This window comes from Alligator sinensis, unplaced genomic scaffold (genome assembly GCF_000455745.1).
Source record: "Alligator sinensis unplaced genomic scaffold, ASM45574v1 scaffold243_1, whole genome shotgun sequence".
NCBI classification, from domain to species: Eukaryota; Metazoa; Chordata; order Crocodylia; family Alligatoridae; genus Alligator; species Alligator sinensis.
Genome location: NW_005841841.1, coordinates 4846971 through 4864945, shown reverse-complemented (window position 1 = coordinate 4864945; position 17975 = coordinate 4846971). Strand labels below are relative to the sequence as shown.

Sequence of the window (17975 nt, the reverse complement as noted above, 5' to 3'; positions counted from 1 at the left end):
ATGCAGGGGGTCAGACTCGATGATCTATTGAGGTCCCTTCCGACCCTAACATCTATGAATCTATAGCTACATCCATGTCCAGGGCCAGATAAATGTTTTAGTGGGCCCTAGGCAAACAAACTCATGGGCCCCCAGCTGAAGATGAAATTTTTATATTACTTTTTTTTCTCCCCACTTAATAATTATAATATATAAAATAAGCAAAACTGGGCCCCTTCTTCATTTAGGGCCCTAGGCATGTGCCTAGTTTGCCTATGCATCAATCTGGCTCTGCCCATGCCTCACAGATGTTACTCTCAATCCTAGCCCCAGCCTGTATGGCAATGTTCTCCAACCTTTTAAGTAGGACATCACCTTTCGCATTTAAAAGCAACCCAAGTTCTACTGTGCGCTGACGCCAACCCCCACCCACCCTGCCCAGCAGCTAAGTCTGTGGGGAGGGAAGTGGGGAGCAGATCGAGGCAGAGGGAGAAAAAATTATTTGGGGATACACCTCCCCAGCAGTTAAGTCCTACCTGGCCAGGGCGCCACTCAATTTACCCCTGCTCCTGCCTCTGCAGCATTGTCCCTCAGTGCTGGGGTCTCAATTTAGCCGCCACTCCTTCCCCTCCACCACAGATTGACCTGCTGGGCTGGGGAACACGTGCATGCACACGTGTACTCAGCCCCCCACCCCAGCCTTGGATAGACTCCAAGATCTACTGGTGGATCGAGATCCACTAGTTGGTGACCACAGCTGTACAGGCCAAAGCCCTCTTCACTTTGGTCCACCAGTTGCTCTAACTGTGGACTCCTAAGCTTAGGCCCACTCGATCTGTACCTCTAGGCTCTGGCCTGCCCCCTCTCATTCTCAGGGTGCAGACTCTGGCCCTATCAGCTCCAGCCTTCCCAATTTCGCTCACACTCTCCCTCCCCACTTCATGGGGCTTGAAATGCTGAATGCCTCAGGCACCCTGGTATGTGGCCTCCAATCCTCCCCTGCAGCCACAATCTGGTCCTCCAGCATCAAGCTTAAATGCAACACAAACATCAACACCAGCACCCACTTCCCATCTAAAAGTTTCCCTCAACCTAGGTCAATGTCATTGTGTAAGCCATACTTCCCTTTGCTCTCATCTCCCAGCTCTCCTGAGGGTCTTGGCTACCCGGCTGTCTCCTGCAGCCCCTTTCCCAGGGCTACTTTCCCCTGAACCACGTAGGGCCAGATTGCTTGCTTTGCTTCAGCAGCACTGGGCTTATGTTCATAGATTGTTAGGGGCTGGAAGGGACCTCACAAGATCATCAGGTCCAGCCCCCCTGCACTAGGCAGGAAAGACAGCTGGGGTCAGGTGACCCCAGCAAGGTGGGTGTCCAGTCTCCTCTTGCAGATTTCCAGGGTAGGTGATTGCACCACCTCTGGAGGGAGCTTATTGCAGTCTGGACACCCTGACTGTGAAGAAGTTTTTCAGAGTTGAGCCTGAAGCGGTCTTCCCAGAGTGTGCGCCGCAAAGCACTGCCCCTTCCAGTCAGGTGGTCTCCCTAGCCCTACACAGGCATTTTTCCTTTTGCTTAATGGTCAGCCTGCCTTTCTCTGCTGCACCTTTACCAGGACAAGAAGACTGTGGGCTGGGCCTGCCTTTTAAGGACTGGAAGGTGGGGTGTGCTACCTAAGGTTTCAGGGGACTGGCTGCCCTGATTACCTCACTCAGCCTAGCTGGGACCAGGGTGCGGCTCTGGGCATACTGTGGGTGACTCTTGTTCCGGGGATGACTTGCCCTGATCTCTCGATCAGAACTAACTGGGTCAGGATGGGCTTAAGCCAAAGCTGTCCTCTTCCTTGGCTGTGATATCATGGATTCTTGGCTACCAAACAAAACTCTTCTTAAGGAAATCCAGTTTCCATTCCCACATTCACATCCTTCTATCTAAACTCTTTCCTCTCTCCAATCATTTTTTCCTGCTATTTTCCTCTGCTTTGGGAAATAAATCACCAGTTATAGATAAGAATAGTTGAGATTGATTAATGGTTTCTCAGTTCACCCCACTGACTAATTTGTTCATGTTGGCCTGTCATAAGGTCCAAACATACAGCTACTTTTATTGAGTACAGTGCCTTTTGAGTTAGAAAAATCATTATATATGATGGTTAGATTTTATTGATGCTTTACTACTTGCTTCATGAAGGTTATCTGCCATTTGTAGCGATACTATAAAGTTCAGCCAGTGGCTATAGCACTGTGCAGAGGTATAGCCAATTAAATTTTAGCATATTATTTACATTACTGTGACATATTAAGAAGTCAAAACAAGTAAAACTCCCAAACACACATGTCATCTACCTCATCTTGCTTTGAGTCATAGCATTCTGTTTTCTATACCTCATTAACAAAGCTATTAACTATAATTTACCATACACCCACACAAACACATGGTAAGCACTTAAGTATGTAATAATATTAGTTTTTACCATACATATATTAGTTATTACTTATTTATATATTTTAAGTGTAGTGGCCTAAGAGTGCAAGCAAGATTGTATTACAATAAATTTCGGTTAGGACTGTACTTAGTAGTCACAAATCAGTTATAAATTTTTGAGCGCATTTCATTTCCATCAATTTTTCCATAGATATACTACATTATATAATGACAGGCTTAAAGCCAAAATGTGCATACATTTGCTTGTGTCTTTTTATGCTCTTCAAAAGGTTAAGTGAAAAACAACCATGGTATTGACCTTTCATAAAAAAAATACATGATATTTTTCAAGATTACCTTTTTATTTTAATTCCTATCTGAAGTAATTGCAAAGAAAACTGAAACAAATCAGCTTCAAAGATCAATGGTAACACAGCATTACCCATTTCTACTTTCTGCACATATTTACAATAGGCATGTTATTTAATATTAAAATTTTGATCATCTTAAAAGAGCACTACATTTGCTGTCAGTTCCTTAAATTTTTAAAAGGATAATGTCTACTTTGACAGGTTCTCTTCTCTCACCCCCATCCTTCCTCCCTGCTTTAGAAACATGAATAGAAGCTTATTTCTTTACAAAATTTGGCCTGTTTTACATTTTGCCTACACTAATCCATTTCTTTTACTTCAGACATGGGGTACAAAGCCTGTAAATACATAATGCTGGGTGTTCCACTTACTACTAATGGGACACACGGCTACTGTGGGCTTTTTGCAGTTAATCTGTGTGCAGTGAAGAAAAACCTTTACATAAAAAAATGCCCGGAATACTCAATGAGGAAACACAGAAGAAGCACAACACACATAATATAGAAAAGTTAGGTTTTCAACTAGTAAATGTCTGTTGCAGTACAATATTTTCCAAACATTAAATCCCTTAGTGACCCTGAAATAAGTTAGCATTTTAGAAATGTAAGCTATAGAAAAAACTACATGTTGTAGCTTAAACAATTCTCATCTGCAGGTTGCAATGAGGTTCACTAACAAGACTATCAAAGTCTTGACATGACCTCCTGAACTTTCCATCTTGCTACAGCATAACAAAAGACATTCCTGGAGTATAACAGCAAGATATCAAAACAGGTAGCCTATAGAAAAGGATTTTATCACCACACATTGACCTAAGGTGTTAACACCAGAAATGCAGATGAATTTTCTGAGGAGCTTCATCAGCTCTACTTGAGGGAAATTTGGAACAGTGAATCCAAGCTCAAATATAAGGCTTTCATCACAATGGGACATTATTTCCAGAGAAAGGAGGCTCCTGTTAGGACTGAAGAGATATATGTGTAGAGTTGTTCTGAGACAACCGAAAAGTATGATATTGATGAGTTAAACTGGATGAACACCAATTTAAGGAGGTATTTGATCTTTATACTGATTATTCTTTGTCTTTGTATATAAAATGAGAAAACTCCCTAAGTGAATACATTCTGTTTTTCCTCTATAACTAGAAACCACAGTATTGCTTCCTTTTAGTTGCTTATTGCTAAATCTATAAAATTATCACATTTAATATAACTAAACCAATGGTTACTTACTTCGGGGCAATGACAACAGTGTTTCCCTTAGGTAAAGAGAAATCAGCACACTCTCTTCCTACAATTGTAGCACTGTATATCAAAGGTTTAAAACTTGGATTTTTCAGACGCACCTATCACAACAAAACAAAGTATTTTTTAAATGTTTTGCTTCGTTGCTTTTTAGAATGAAAAAACACACTGCCCATAAGTAGTCTGCTTTGGTTAGTTAAGAGTATCAGTACCTGTTTAACAAGAGTAGCATGGAGTGTACCAGTAAACTCAATAGTCCTCTTGGGTAAATATTGAGGTAGTATTTCATACAAATAGACACAGAGCATAAGCATCATGATTGGATTTGGATCACAGATGTCAGTGGCCTAATTTAAAAACAGAAAAAGAAACAATAAATATTAATTCTAAACTTGCATGTAAAATTGAAGGTTATTTATTAAGATGCAGAATTTAAAATGTAAAATAGCTCTTTAAGATGTAAACCTGTTTTTAACTTAGCCTATTAACATCTGAGTGAGGTACACAACTGAAATAAAAAATGCATTAGCATTTAGAAAACTAATTCACAAAAATGACTATCTAGGTAAAAGAAACATCATTTAAAGAATGAAATGGAAAATATTGTTCTATACCTTTCTTCCACATTTTTTGAAAAATAAATACATTTTAACGAAACAGAATATAACAGAAACAGCAAACCAATCTTACTGGTTAAGAAATATATCTGTCCAAGTTTTTTCTAGCAAGATAAGCATATAGTCATATAGCTTGTAAATTTTTGTAACTAAATATGTAACACTTACCATAGCTACTTCTAAATATAGAATATCACCAGTGCACTTCTACATAATATTTTCTCTTCATTACATGATAAATGTCATGGCATTGACTCCCCACAAAGACATGCGACTAAAACAGGGGTTGGCAATGTACAGCCCTTGGGCTAGATCTGGAGCTTTTCTAACCAGTCTGTCAAGCTCCAGGACCCGACAGACTAAGAGGAGTGTCCCAAAGCACACTGGGCCTTGGGATATGCAGAGGAGCTACGGTGGGAGCCACAGCCATCCATCCCATTCTGTACCACACCCCTGAAGCAGCTGCAGCAGCAGCAAGGACTGGGATCGAGGCAATGGCAGATCCCTGACCAGCTTAGTGCACAGTGGCTTAGGGACATGTGGACTAGTTACATGTCCCTAAGCCAGAGCAGGCCTAAATCAAAGTAGGCCAGGTGGTCCATTCTGCACTGCATGCCAGGCTGCCACTTCTGTCCCAGTCCTTGCCACTACAGCAGCTGTGTAGCAGAGCATGCACTGGGACACACAAAGAAGCTAGGTGGTCCTCTCTGCACCCCGCACTGAGCAGCAACTGCAGCAGCTAGGAACACAACAAAGCCACCAACATGTTCCTGATCAGCTTAGTGTATGGTACAGAACAGACGATATGGCTGTTGCTGCAACTGCCGTAGCAGTCCCTCCAGGTGTCTCAAAGTGTGCTGCACTGGGAAGCAGCTGGGACAGGGACCGAACTACCATCATGTCTCCAAGGAACCCAGCATGGACTGCACAGCTGTGGCTGCAACTGTTTTTATGGCTCTTCCATGTGTCCCAAAGAGTACTACACTGGGCAATAGTAATGTGTCCCTGAACAGCCCGGCACAGACAGCACAGCTGTGGCTGCAGCTGCTGCCATGGTTCCTACATTTTGAAATGTTCCTCACAGTCTGCTAGTCCTAGATCTTGGTGTGCCACATCCCAGGAAGAAGTTGCAGCAGTGGCTTTTTTCAGCATGTCCTCAACCAGACAGACTTCTGGAGCATCCAAGAAAGGAGCTGCATTGTACTGCATTTGTGCAATTGTAGTAGGTGGAAACACTCTGCAGACAGGAACCTTCTGTAGGGTGTAGGGGAGGTAGAACTTACTTGCAATGTAGTGTGTGAGGAAAAGCTGCCTGTCCCTTTACTCCCCTTGGTGTGCAGGACTATCTGTCCCTAAGGTTTGTTGGGGACAGGAATGCATTAGTGGGTGTTCCATATGTCATTCCCACTGCTTTCCCAGAAAAACTAAAAGGTTGTTTTGAGTTCCTAAAATTCACTCAGAAAGCAGTGCCTCTAATTAGTTTAGCATTAGTGCCAGCCAGGCAGTCCAGTAATCTCTGTACGCATGCTCTCCTGAAAGAGCCACCCATTGCCATGTCATTGTTGAAAAGAAATTCATAGTGGGCGAGTCTAAAAGTGGAATTATGGTGCCTGAATAAACTGAGGAACTTATTGCTCCACAGTTAATTCCTCCTGGGAGCACCATTTGAACATGTGCCTGGGAGCTATTAACACTGAAGCAATAAGCGCCACAATTTATTCAAGTGCAGCATGTGGAGCCTGGACAGAACAGCCTCAGCTGGTAAGAGGCTTTGAGGGTCTGCCTGCCAACCTGCAGCTGTCCACCCCAGCTCCATGTGCTGTGCAGGGGCTGACTGGGTCATGCAAGAGCTTCAGTGTGATCCTAGCTGGCAGGCTGCTCCCACACTGAAACACCCTTGTGCCCGAGCCAACTGGGCAACACCTACATGAGTGCTGCCATGGAGCTTTTTACTTCACAGAAAGATAGAAAGATTTGTAAATGAGTTTACTCCAGCCTAATAGGGGCATACATGGAGATGCCAAAACATTTATTTCACAGCTAATTAGTCAACTGTACAGTAAACATCTCGTATAGATACACCTAGTGTGTAGCAAGTGTTCAGTGAGTAGTAGATATATGACTACTTCTTTGTGCAAAGCAAAGACAAAGCAGCATGCCTTATTAGCCAAGACACTGTTTCATTGTTCAAGGAATACAATATCATCTGTTATTCTGATACATCTATCATACAGATAGATAGATAGATAGATAGATAGATATATTTAGATGGGGTGGGGGGAAGGGGGCAGCTGCTCAGTAGGGCAACCTAGGAGTGACAAAGTAGAAGCTCTGAGAAATGGTTTGTCTAGTCAGCAGAATATTTTTAGAAGATACTCTAAGCAAACCCTAGCAATTGTTCAAGCTAGTTATCACATGGCTAAGTTGCTTGCTGATAGTGGGAGGCTTTTTACAGATGGAGAATTCACAAAAGAGTATATGATGAAAGTGATTAAGGAGGTATGTCCTAAAAAAAATAACTTGATAAATGATGTGTCTTTCAGCTCATACTATGAGGAGACAAACTGAAGATATGAGGATAGATTTGCTTTGCACGCTGAAAGAAAAGGCCAAAGTGTTCCAAAATTTTTCAGTGGCACTTGATGAGTAATGATGTGTCAGATACAGCCCAACTGCTCATACTGGCATGAGGAATAGGCTCAATGCTTAAGGTTACTGAGAAACTTGAAGCACTTCAGAGTAAGAAGGGGACAACCAGAGGAGAAGACTTATTTTCAATGTGTGCTAAACAATTAATACATTTCAGCTGGGCTGGAAGAAAGCAAAAAATGCAACAAAGGTATATGAAACAATAAGATGCAAGGCTGGTATAATAGGGGACATCAACACCAAAATGCAAATACTGAATGGTGAGCTTTGAAGCAGCTTCACTGCCTCATACACCAACAGCTGTCATGCAGAAAAGTAATACACTGAAACTCAGGCACAGGTGTGGTTGTTTCAAGAGTGAATTTCATCTGAGGCAGGGCTTGAACCTTCACCACTATCAATAGCTCCTTGCTGACGTTAAAACAGAACATGGAGATATCTTGTATCACACAGAATTGAGATAGCTCATTTGGGTTAAAATTCTCAACTGTTTCTTCCAGTTGCTAAATAAGATGGATATGTTTCTAACAGAAGTGGGAAAGCAAAGCTGAACTGCCTGATCCTGCATGCATTTGAGGGGTCAGCCCCAGGCTCCGGATGGCAGTTTCAGGTGGTGGAGGGGCTCACAGGGACATGAGCATGCTACAGTGTGGGGCTAGCCAGCAGGCAGCCCCTGCTCTGTAGCACCTTTGTGCTCCCACCAGCTCTGGTCACTGTTTACACCTTGTAACATCTTGCATTTGTCAGCACTGAACTTCATCCTGCCAGCTACAGCCCAGCTTTCCAATCTATTTCCAACATATACCTCCTGCGCCTAATAATTCATTGGAAGGCTGTGCTTTACTGTTAACAAGCATTGTAATTGCCCCTAGAATCCCTTCAAAATGTCCTTCTTCTGCAACTGTATCCTTTGCCTGAAAAATGTTTATTTGTTGTTCACCTTTATCAATTTCACTAGCATACTCTTTCCATCATTCTATAGTTGCATTATCTGTCATATTAAATATTTTGATGTTTTCTTTTATCAGATTTGCTCAGGGTAAATATCCTTTTCTTCATACACAGATACCCCTGCACAACGCCATATTAGTGTTTTTTTCATACTGCATCTTCTCCACCCAGCCACACATGTATATTCTTATCAGCCTCTTGGCATTTCTTGTGTCTTTATCATATTCCTCAGTGTGGCAGGGGGCCACCTGGGGCCGAGCTCTGTGGCCCGCCCGCCTGTCACCGTGACAGGGGGCCTACTCCGGGCCGAGCTCTTCGTGGCCCGCCCCCCTGTCTCCCGCGGGCCACCCCCCCCCCTACCCCGCCCGCCATGCCTTTGATGATAATTAGTTCAACTACGATGTTAATTAAGCGACAGGCTACCCATTGTAATGCCCCGATGCCAGGGGCGCTCTGCAGCTCCAACCTCCCCTAATACCACAGCCCAAGCCTCGCAGATAGCATCATGGTGTTCATCTCTTCCAGCCCCCATGCTGGGACCCAGAATCTTCTAAACAGGACCCCTCTATGATCCCTCCTGATCAGGTGGCCTCTCCGCCTTCATCCGGGCTACTAGCCCTCCCGAAGCCATTTTCCCCTCTCGGGTGTGGTCCCCCCGGAACCTTCGGCTACCTGGCCCTGGCCCACCTCCAGGCCCGTCGGGACCCCAGGCCCCTGGCTCTTGGGCGTCCCTCGTGGTGGGCCCCTGGCCCTTTTGACCCTCTCTGGTCCTGGCCCCAGCATGGGCCAGTCGAGGGTACTATCCCCTTCGCTCTGGGTCTCTAGCCCCTCACTCTCTCTTCGGGCTCATCGCACTACTACCCCCTTTTTCCCAGGGTCACCGCAGCATCACGCCCAGTAATCATTCACTCTCTCGGGATCCGCCCTCTGGGCCCCTCCAAACATAGGGTTACCCACCCAGCGGTGGGAGCTAGGGGTTAAGGCGCCCTGACCCGCCTTCCACCGGGGTGGTAACTGGCCTGGCATTTCCTGGGGGCTCCTGCGCTACTGAGAGCCCCACCAGACCACCCACTCCCGTCAGGGTGCAGTTTCAGGTCATGCCCAGGACCAGGAGCCTCCTTACCATCCCCTTGCAGCTCCCCCTTTCCTCCGGGTCATTCACAGCAGCCCTACAGCCAGGCGATGTTGCTGCCTGCCTCCTGCAGCCAAACTGCCTTGTTTATATGAGCAGCCCATGTCTCAAAATGGCTGCCCTAATCAGGCACCTGGAGGCTGCCAGCTCCAGGCCCTTAAAGTGGCAGGCACACACAGCATAAGACCAATTCCAGTTCTGAAGCCATATTATTCTTGCTGCATACTGATCCTCAACTGTTTCTTGTAGTCTCCATCACACCACTCCATGCTCTTTATTCTTCAAATTATTCCTTTAGTCTCTTCTGTGGCTCTGCATACCTTATCTCTAACAGGTATCAACTCAGTTTCAAAATCCACTGAAACTTTTAAGTAACAGTCATTCAAAACTTAACAGCTACATGCTATTCCTGATTATATATATAGTACTCCTCCTCGGCCCGGGAGTGTAGGAGGGCTATAAGGAAGGCCAAGGCAGAGATGGAACTCAGGCTAACGTCCAGGACTAAGGACAACAAAAAGTCCTTTTTCAAGTACGTTGGGAACAAGAAGAGGGCACCAGGCAATGTAGGGCCCCTGCAAAACACAAATGGTAATCTGGTGGCCATGCCAGACAAGAAAGCTGATATTTTTAACAGTTGCTTTGCCTCATTTTTCCTGAACAGGGACTGGGATATCCCACCTACCAGATGTAGTTACAATCTTGGGGATAACTCTATCAAGACTTCAGTCAGTGCAGATGTAGTTAGGGATCTTCTGGAAGGGCTAGACATTTTTAAATCTGCAGGTCCAGATGCCCTGCACCCAAGGGTGTTGAGGGAGCTGGCAGGGGTCATCGTGGAGCCTTTGGCCCGACTGTATGAGCACTCGTGGTCATCTGGCCAGGTGGCGGGGGATTGGAAACTGGCTAATGTGGTCCCAATTTTTAAGAAGAGGAGGAAGGAGGACCCAAGTAATTATAGGCCTGTAAGCCTCACCTCGGTGCTCAGGGAGCTCTTGGAGAGGATCATCAAGGAGCACATCTGTGGGGGGCCTGCAGGGGAGATCATGCTCAGGGGCAATCAGCATGGCTTCACCAAAGGCAGGTCCTGCCAGACCAACCTGATTGCCTTTTATGACCAAGTAACTAAATCCTTAGATGATGGTGTCGCTGTGGACAGTCTTTCTAGACTTTAAGAAGGCCTTTGACACTGTCTCTCATGCCATCCTCATCAATAAATTAAGTAACTGCAGCATTGATGCCTGCACAGTTGGATGGGTAAAAAATTGGCTGATGGGGCGCACCCAGAGAGTAGTGGTGGATGGGTTGTACTTGACCTGGCGAGATGTGAGCATTGGGGTACCCCAGGGCTCGGTCCTCTGGCCTGCACTGTTTAACATCTTCATCAGTGACTTGAACGAGGGGGTGGAAAGCACGCTGTCCAACTTTGCTGATGACACTAAGATGTGATGCGGGATGGACACACTTGTAGGGAGAGAGAGGCTGCAACTAGATTTAGACAGACTACAAAAGTGGGCAGATGAGACTAGGATGGGGTTCAGCGTAGACAAACGCAGGGTGCTGCATCTTGGGAGAAGGAATCCACAGCATACATACAGGCTGGGAGTTCCCTTCTTGAAAGCACAGAGGCGGAAAGGGATCTCGGAGTCATTATTGACTCCAAGATGAACATGACCAGCCAATGACAGACCGCAGCCAGCAAGGTCAGCCATACCTTGTCATGCATCCAAAGGTGCATCTCAAGCACGTCCAGAGAGGAGATACTCCCCCTCTGTGCGACACTGGTCAGGCCACAGTTGGAGTACTGCGTCCAGTACCGGGCACCGCACTTCAGAAGGGATGTGGCCAGCCTGGAGAGGGTTCAGAGAAGGGCCACCCACTTGGTGAGAGAGCAGCAGGACAGGCCCTACAAGGAGAGACTGAAGGACCTGAACCTGTTCAGCCTCAGCAAGAGGAGGCTGAGGGGGGACCTGGTGGCTGCCTATAAGCTTATCAGTGGGGATCAACAGCAAATAGACAGAGCTCTTTTCTCCCCAGCTCCACCTGGGGTGTTGCGGAACAATGGTCATAAGCTGATGGAGAACAGGTTTAAGTTGGAGATCAGAAGGCAATATTTTACAGTTAGGGTGGCCAAAATCTGGAACCAACTTCCCAGGGAGGTAGTCCTTGCCCCTACCTTGGGCAAGTTCAAGAGGAGGTTGGACGATCACCTGTCTGGGATCTTGTGAACCCAGCATTCATTCCTGCCTGTGGCAAGGGGTCAGGCTAGATGATCTGTTCAGGTCCCTCCTGATCCTAGCTACTATGAAACTATATTTTATACTCCCCAAATAATGTGCATTGTGTCTGCAGCTTATCTGTTTCCACTAGTTTTATCATAACAAAATTTATCTTACTACTCTTGTACAATAATAATCAAGCAGCTACATTTCTGATGTCCTGGATATTATGTATGCCTTGATATCCTTGAGAGTTGCCTCGCCATTGGACACTCACATATATTTATGGACATTTTTATGAGGAAATAGCAAAATATGTTTGTGACAAGTACCCAGTTTTCTCATTAAAATATTCATAAGAACAGAAATGCAGAAGAACAGGGAGAATAATTTTGTTTACTTATTGGAGGAAACAAACAAACAAAGGACTTTTATATCCCAAGGTGTAAAAGGTGCGTTCAAGGCCAGAGCAGAGAAGTGAAATGAATTATTTTAATCATTCTTCTCTGTAGAGAATACTGGGGAGATTCCCATATGAACTCAGTTCTTCTTGGCACCTATATCTGAAGAGTCGGATTAAACTAAAGCAATAATAGAGGAGGTTATAAAACAAATAGACAGGTTAAACTGTAGTAAGTCGCCGGAAAAAATGGCATTCATTTGAGAGTTCTAAAGGATGTAATGGAATTAGAAAAGGTACAGAGAAGGGCAACAAAGGTAATGAGGAAAGATTAAAAAGGCTAAAATTCTTCCACTTGGAAAGGAGAATGCTAAGAGGCTATATGACATATGTCTGTAAAATCCTGAGGGATATGGATAAAGTGAATAAGAAACTGTTATTCACAAAATTCCAGAATACAAGAACTAGAGGGCATTCACTGAAATGACATAGGTTTAAAGCAAACAAAAGTAATATTTTTTAAACACAAAGCATTGGTTCAATCTACACAGCTTAGACTAACCTGTGAAGATAGAATAGATTCAGCCTCAGGTTTTTGACCGTCTGTACTTAGCCACTGGGTACGTCTACACATGCACTTTACTGCAGAGCTGACAAATTAGCTCCACAGTGAAGCATCACCATCTATGCCCATATTAGAGTATAGCAAATGAATTAATTCCTCTGTAGGATAGTACTGTCTGGGAAAATTACTATCCTACAATGGAGTCATTTAGCATGCTGAAACGCATGTGTAAACAGTGACCAGAGCTGGTGGGGGCACAAAGGTGCTACAGTGTGGGGCTGCCGCTGGCTAGCCCCAAGCTGTAGCACCCTTGTGCCCCAGTCAGCCCCTCCACCACTCGAAACTGCCACCCAGAGCCTGGGGCTGATCCCCCCAGGTACCCAGCCAGCCCACGTATGCTCCAGCCTAGCACTAATGGCTGCAATCCCAGGCGCACCTGAAGACATTCAGCTTCAGAGTTTATTGTTTTGCCTTAATTTCATACAATTACCACATAGCAATAAAGTCCAGTGCAGTTTGCACAGGAGTAAGCTATTCCCAGGCTCAGCATCTACATGTGCACTCATAACAGCAGCAATTTAAGCTGGCATGGAGCAGGCCCAGGGTGGCAGGAGAGCCAGGCCCAACTGTGGGTGGCAGCATCAGGAAGTAAAGGGGCTGGCTAGGGCATGAGGGTGCAGAACCTGTGGAGTTGTGTGGCTAGGCGGCAGCCAGGAGTCTGGTCCCCACCCAGTCACCATCTATACATGCACTTCAGTGCAGTTAATTACACCACTGTAAGATTGTACTGTGCCTGAACTCACTGCCAAAGGCAGTTGTAGAGGTAGATCATGCAACCAAATTCAAGAAAGGGATTAGACAAATTCAAAGATAGGTCCATTTGGATTGCTATATAATACATCCTTATGATGCAAGGCAGCACCATGGATGCCACATGGTGGCATACTACAAGCATCATAGCCATGTTATTGGCACATGCCAATTGCTTCACTAAACTCATGTAAAAGACTGCTAAGGTCCAATATAGTACTTACAAGTAGCCCACAAAGAATGGGCTAGTAACACTGGGCTAACTTACTTCCCTGTGTGCTCCTCCTAAAAGCTTACTGGAGAATAAAATATATTAAATATCTTTCTAATATTTATTTTCCATTTAAACAGTTTTGCACTTATTTAAGGGATGTCTGAGATTGCAAACAGAAAAGACTGAAGCCTACTAAGCCATTTCTCTTTTTTTCCCCTTATTTTAATGTGAAACATACCTTTGATATGGTCTAATATCAATAATATTAACCTAGGATCAACTCAAAACTACAGAATCATGTGAACTTTCACACAGCGAATCTCCCCTCCAAACTATTCCAGGTAGGATGAGAATATTTTTCACAGCCACCCCACTGTAGGTGTCTCCAGAATTCAAGTTCCTCCTTTAAGTAAAATAATCATACTGTTCTTCCTGGTGAAGTTGCAACTGTAAACCAGCATAGAGTGGAGAAATGAAGGGGATATTTTAACTGTATACTGTATATGTCCATTAAGGACAGTGTGGAACTGGAAAATGGTTACAAAAGACATTTTCGTTCCATCTGTACAGGTTACATTGAAATCACTGTCAGAACAGTTTAGTAAAAAACAACCTGCCAAACTCCCAGAGAAATGACAAGATGGAATACAGTTGCACAACAACAACAACAACAATTTATGCAATAAAGCAAGAGGTCAAAATGTTCAGCATGAACAGCACGTGCCCCCAGTGGCTGGGGGGACATAGCTGCACTGGCGGCAGCAGAGGCCCGGTAGCAGTGAGCGGGGACCTCCCACAGACGCTGCTGGCACCAGCAGCGGCAGCGGGGGCGCAGGGTGGCAAGAGCTGACCATGGGTCGGTGACCACCCACAGGCGCTGCTGGCAGTGTTGACAGTAGCCAGAGGCAATCATGGACTGGCAGCGGGGTGGCGGGCGGTGACCGCCCATAGGCACCGCCAACAGTGTCGGCAGTGCCTTTTTGCAGGGGGTGCACCGCCATGCGCAAAGGGTGCACATGCACCCACTACACATCAACCCTGATGTTCAGCAAGTCCAAAATAAAATAACTTTCCCTTGGTAGCACAATGTTTACTTAAGACTCCAAAGAGTCCTTTAGAACAGATTTACCACTACAATACTATGAACAATTTTCACTTTTTTTTGTTGAGGAAATCAGTACTAGACCCAAACTTTTTTCCAGCAGTAAATTAAGTATCAAGAGCACATCTATATGTGTTATGAATGCACATGAATTAACTCCAGAGCTTCTTGCTTCCAAGCACACTATTTGAATGTCTACTGGGGATCAATTAACTCAGGAGCAATAAGCTCTGGAGTTCATTCATGTGCAGCACATGGAGCCCAGTCAGAGCAGCTCTAGCTGGCAGGGGGCCCCAGAGGTCAGGATGCCAGCCCAAGGCTGGTCTGACCAGGCCCAGTGTGCTGCAGAGGGGCTGGCTGAGTCATGAAAGTGCTTCAGCGTGGGGCTAGCAAGCAGGCAGCCCCCACAATGAAGTACCCTTGTGCCCTAGCCAGCCAAATCAATGACTACAGGTGCACTGCTGCACACAAAAAAAACTCTGCAGCAGGGTAATATATACTAGTAGATACAGGCAGTATTCACAAGTACTACCCTGCTGCAGAACTGATTAGTTTCCTACTCCCTTAAAAGGAGTGCACATGTAGATACTGAGATAGTTACTGCAGCGCTAATTAGTCAGCTCCGCAGTAAATGTCTCATGAGGACATGCTCAGACTGTAAAATTCTCTAGCTTACCTGTTTCTGACAGCTTGTTTAGAGTTTTGCAGTTTTATAGTATCAGGATGAAGTGTTTGTCTGTAAATGTTAAAGTTTGTGAAAGCCAAACGTCAGAGTACTTCACCAGTGCTTTATTAAAAGCAACATTAATGCTAATTTCATTCAGAAATATTTCCCAAATGTAAAATACCTTATATTTTCTCACAAACAACAAATTCCAAAATATAATATAGGCCTTGTTTTTGAAAGCCAGAATAAAGGAGTAAAAAGATTTTTCCTTGTACTAAGTGAGTAGCAGCTGCTAGACAGCTGAGCCTACTCATTGTTCTGCTCAATGTGGATCACTGCAGAACCTGTTCCTATCATATTTCTCACCTATAATTTTCATTCCAATTTCTAGCAGCTGGGTTTTGAAAAAAAGCTGTGCATCATATGGAAGAAAGTATGGTACTTTGTGACTTAGTAGTTGTCATTAGAGCACTCATTAGGTGACCATGGAAACCAAGATTTTCAGCAACGTTGAGGAGTCATCTTTTTCATCTGTGCAAGATTTACAACATTTGTATTCTTTTCAATTCAGTTTACCAAATCACTAACTCATACCTTCTTGATAAATTAGTTTATCACAATATACTTTTAGGATTGAAAACAACTGTTTATGCACCCAAAATAAAACACATGAAGTCTTTGACCGCTATATACATCATCAATGGTTTGAGAAAACTCATTTTTTCATGATACTTCTTGTAAAATCTTTTACTACTTCCAAGGGGTTTTAGGCAGGCTATCAAGTTAATACATATTAATTCTAATAAAATGCATATATCAGTTATTCACAGAATTGTGACTTGCAGCTTCTATACTGTCCACATTATGTTTACTATCAACTAAATGATGGTCCTAATCATCTACAGACATTCTCTAGCTAAAGAGCGAAAGCTCTTTAAATGCTTTAAAAAGGAAAGAAAAAATGTTTCTCGCCAAGTTATTTTCATAATTAACTATCTATGCCAATATCTGAATAATTTTCCAGCAAATTAATCAAGAGGATTCAAAAACTTCCAAGGGAAGAGGATAATCGTAAAACAGCAGCTCTGAGCAGCTGTCCTATCTATCTCCTGCTCCCTGATGTGAATCTAGGCAGCAATATTACTTGCATTAAATAATTTCACTTTAATATATGTTTACTTCCAGATGAACCAATCCTTAATTATAATTACTATGTGGTAAAAGGATGAACAGTGAAGATAAAACATTATAATTTTGCTATATTCTCCATCTAGTGAGTTCCCATTTGTTATATTGTGTCCTTCCATATTAAAAAGATAAAATGAAAAATTAATTATTATTAAACTTATCTGAAAAAACATGCTTTGATTAAGACCCTTTCCCTTGTGTCCTAAAATTGAAGTTAGTAAGGATATGTACAGATATGCCTTTCCCTCTCTTACTATTTCCCCAAAGATTAAATTAAATGTTTTAAAGCAGATTTCTGAGAAAAGAAGGATATTTTAAGTACTTTCAGAAAAGTCTTTTTAAGGTAGCAGAAACAGAAAATTAACACCAAAACAACAGATATATTTCTTATCATTGTAAAATATGCCAGAACTAGACAACTCTGAAAAGCAGCTGTAAAGGGCAGAATAATTCCCATGTGAATTCTCACTAACAGGAACCTTAAAATTAGACACAAATTTATTCTAATTTTAGTAACGCAGGTCATTTTCATTCCTCCCTTGGCTAAATACTAATGAAAGGTAGCATGAGTTAAAGCATTACATTTACTAGCCACAAAAGCAAAAGCTAAAAGAACACTTGCTCTAAGCTTGATAATGAAAGGAAAGTTGTATTTCCATTTTAAATAATATTCCCATCCCATTACCCACATTTTAATATGGAAATCAACAAGAAATATTTGAAGATTTTCCCCCTAAATGTCCTGCTTGTCTTGGTTAATAGCTTTAATATTGGTCTGTATGGTAGCCTAATACAAAGCATACCATTTATTAGAAACACAACATTGGTTGAAATTTCTTACTTAATACACAAAACACAGTGCACAATGAGCAATGTACTACAACATACAGAAATTAAGCATTAGATCCTAGGTCTTGGGCTGTCAGAGTCTGGGAAAGCATGTCAAACTGGAAAATAGCTGCAATCTGTTTCATTACCCAGCAATTTCCTATTGACACATTAAGGAGCAGCAATGAAAAGATATTCTCTCCAGCTAAAGAAACCTGCATCTTGACACAATAAGACTGAATTTAGGGAAGGTCTGTAAAAAATATACATTTGAGAAGTCCTAGAATAGGCTTTCCTTTCATCACATACTAAATTAAACTCAGTCAATTTATTACATGTACACATGCCATTAGAAAATTTAAGATAGGCCAAAGAAGGCATCACACTGATAATTATATAGTAATTTTAAGAAACAAAAGACAGATGGGAAAAACTACAGGTCCCTATCAGCTATGTTTGTTACAGGGCTGTCACTACAAAAACTAAATGCAAAAGCTCCAAGCATTTAAGACAATATTCACTTCCATTCTAGCCTCATACAAGACAGAGTTATCTTTTACTTTAAAGAGTGCAGACTACAACACTAAACGAAATGAAGTAAACTTGTGAAATTTTCCTCTA

The 17975-nt window shown here is 43.3% G+C and overlaps 1 protein-coding gene across 1 annotated transcript in view; it reads right to left on the bottom strand.

The window, feature by feature from the left end:
- Positions 1-17975, bottom strand: part of CFAP47 (cilia and flagella associated protein 47) — a 757346-nt gene that overhangs the window by 485298 nt on the left and 254073 nt on the right. Inside the window, exons 36-37 of the mRNA XM_014520638.2 lie at positions 4225-4359; positions 4001-4113 (exon numbers count right to left, since the gene is read on the bottom strand). Coding sequence (XP_014376124.2) covers positions 4001-4113; positions 4225-4359 — 248 coding nt within the window. The remainder of the gene's footprint in view (positions 1-4000; positions 4114-4224; positions 4360-17975) is intronic.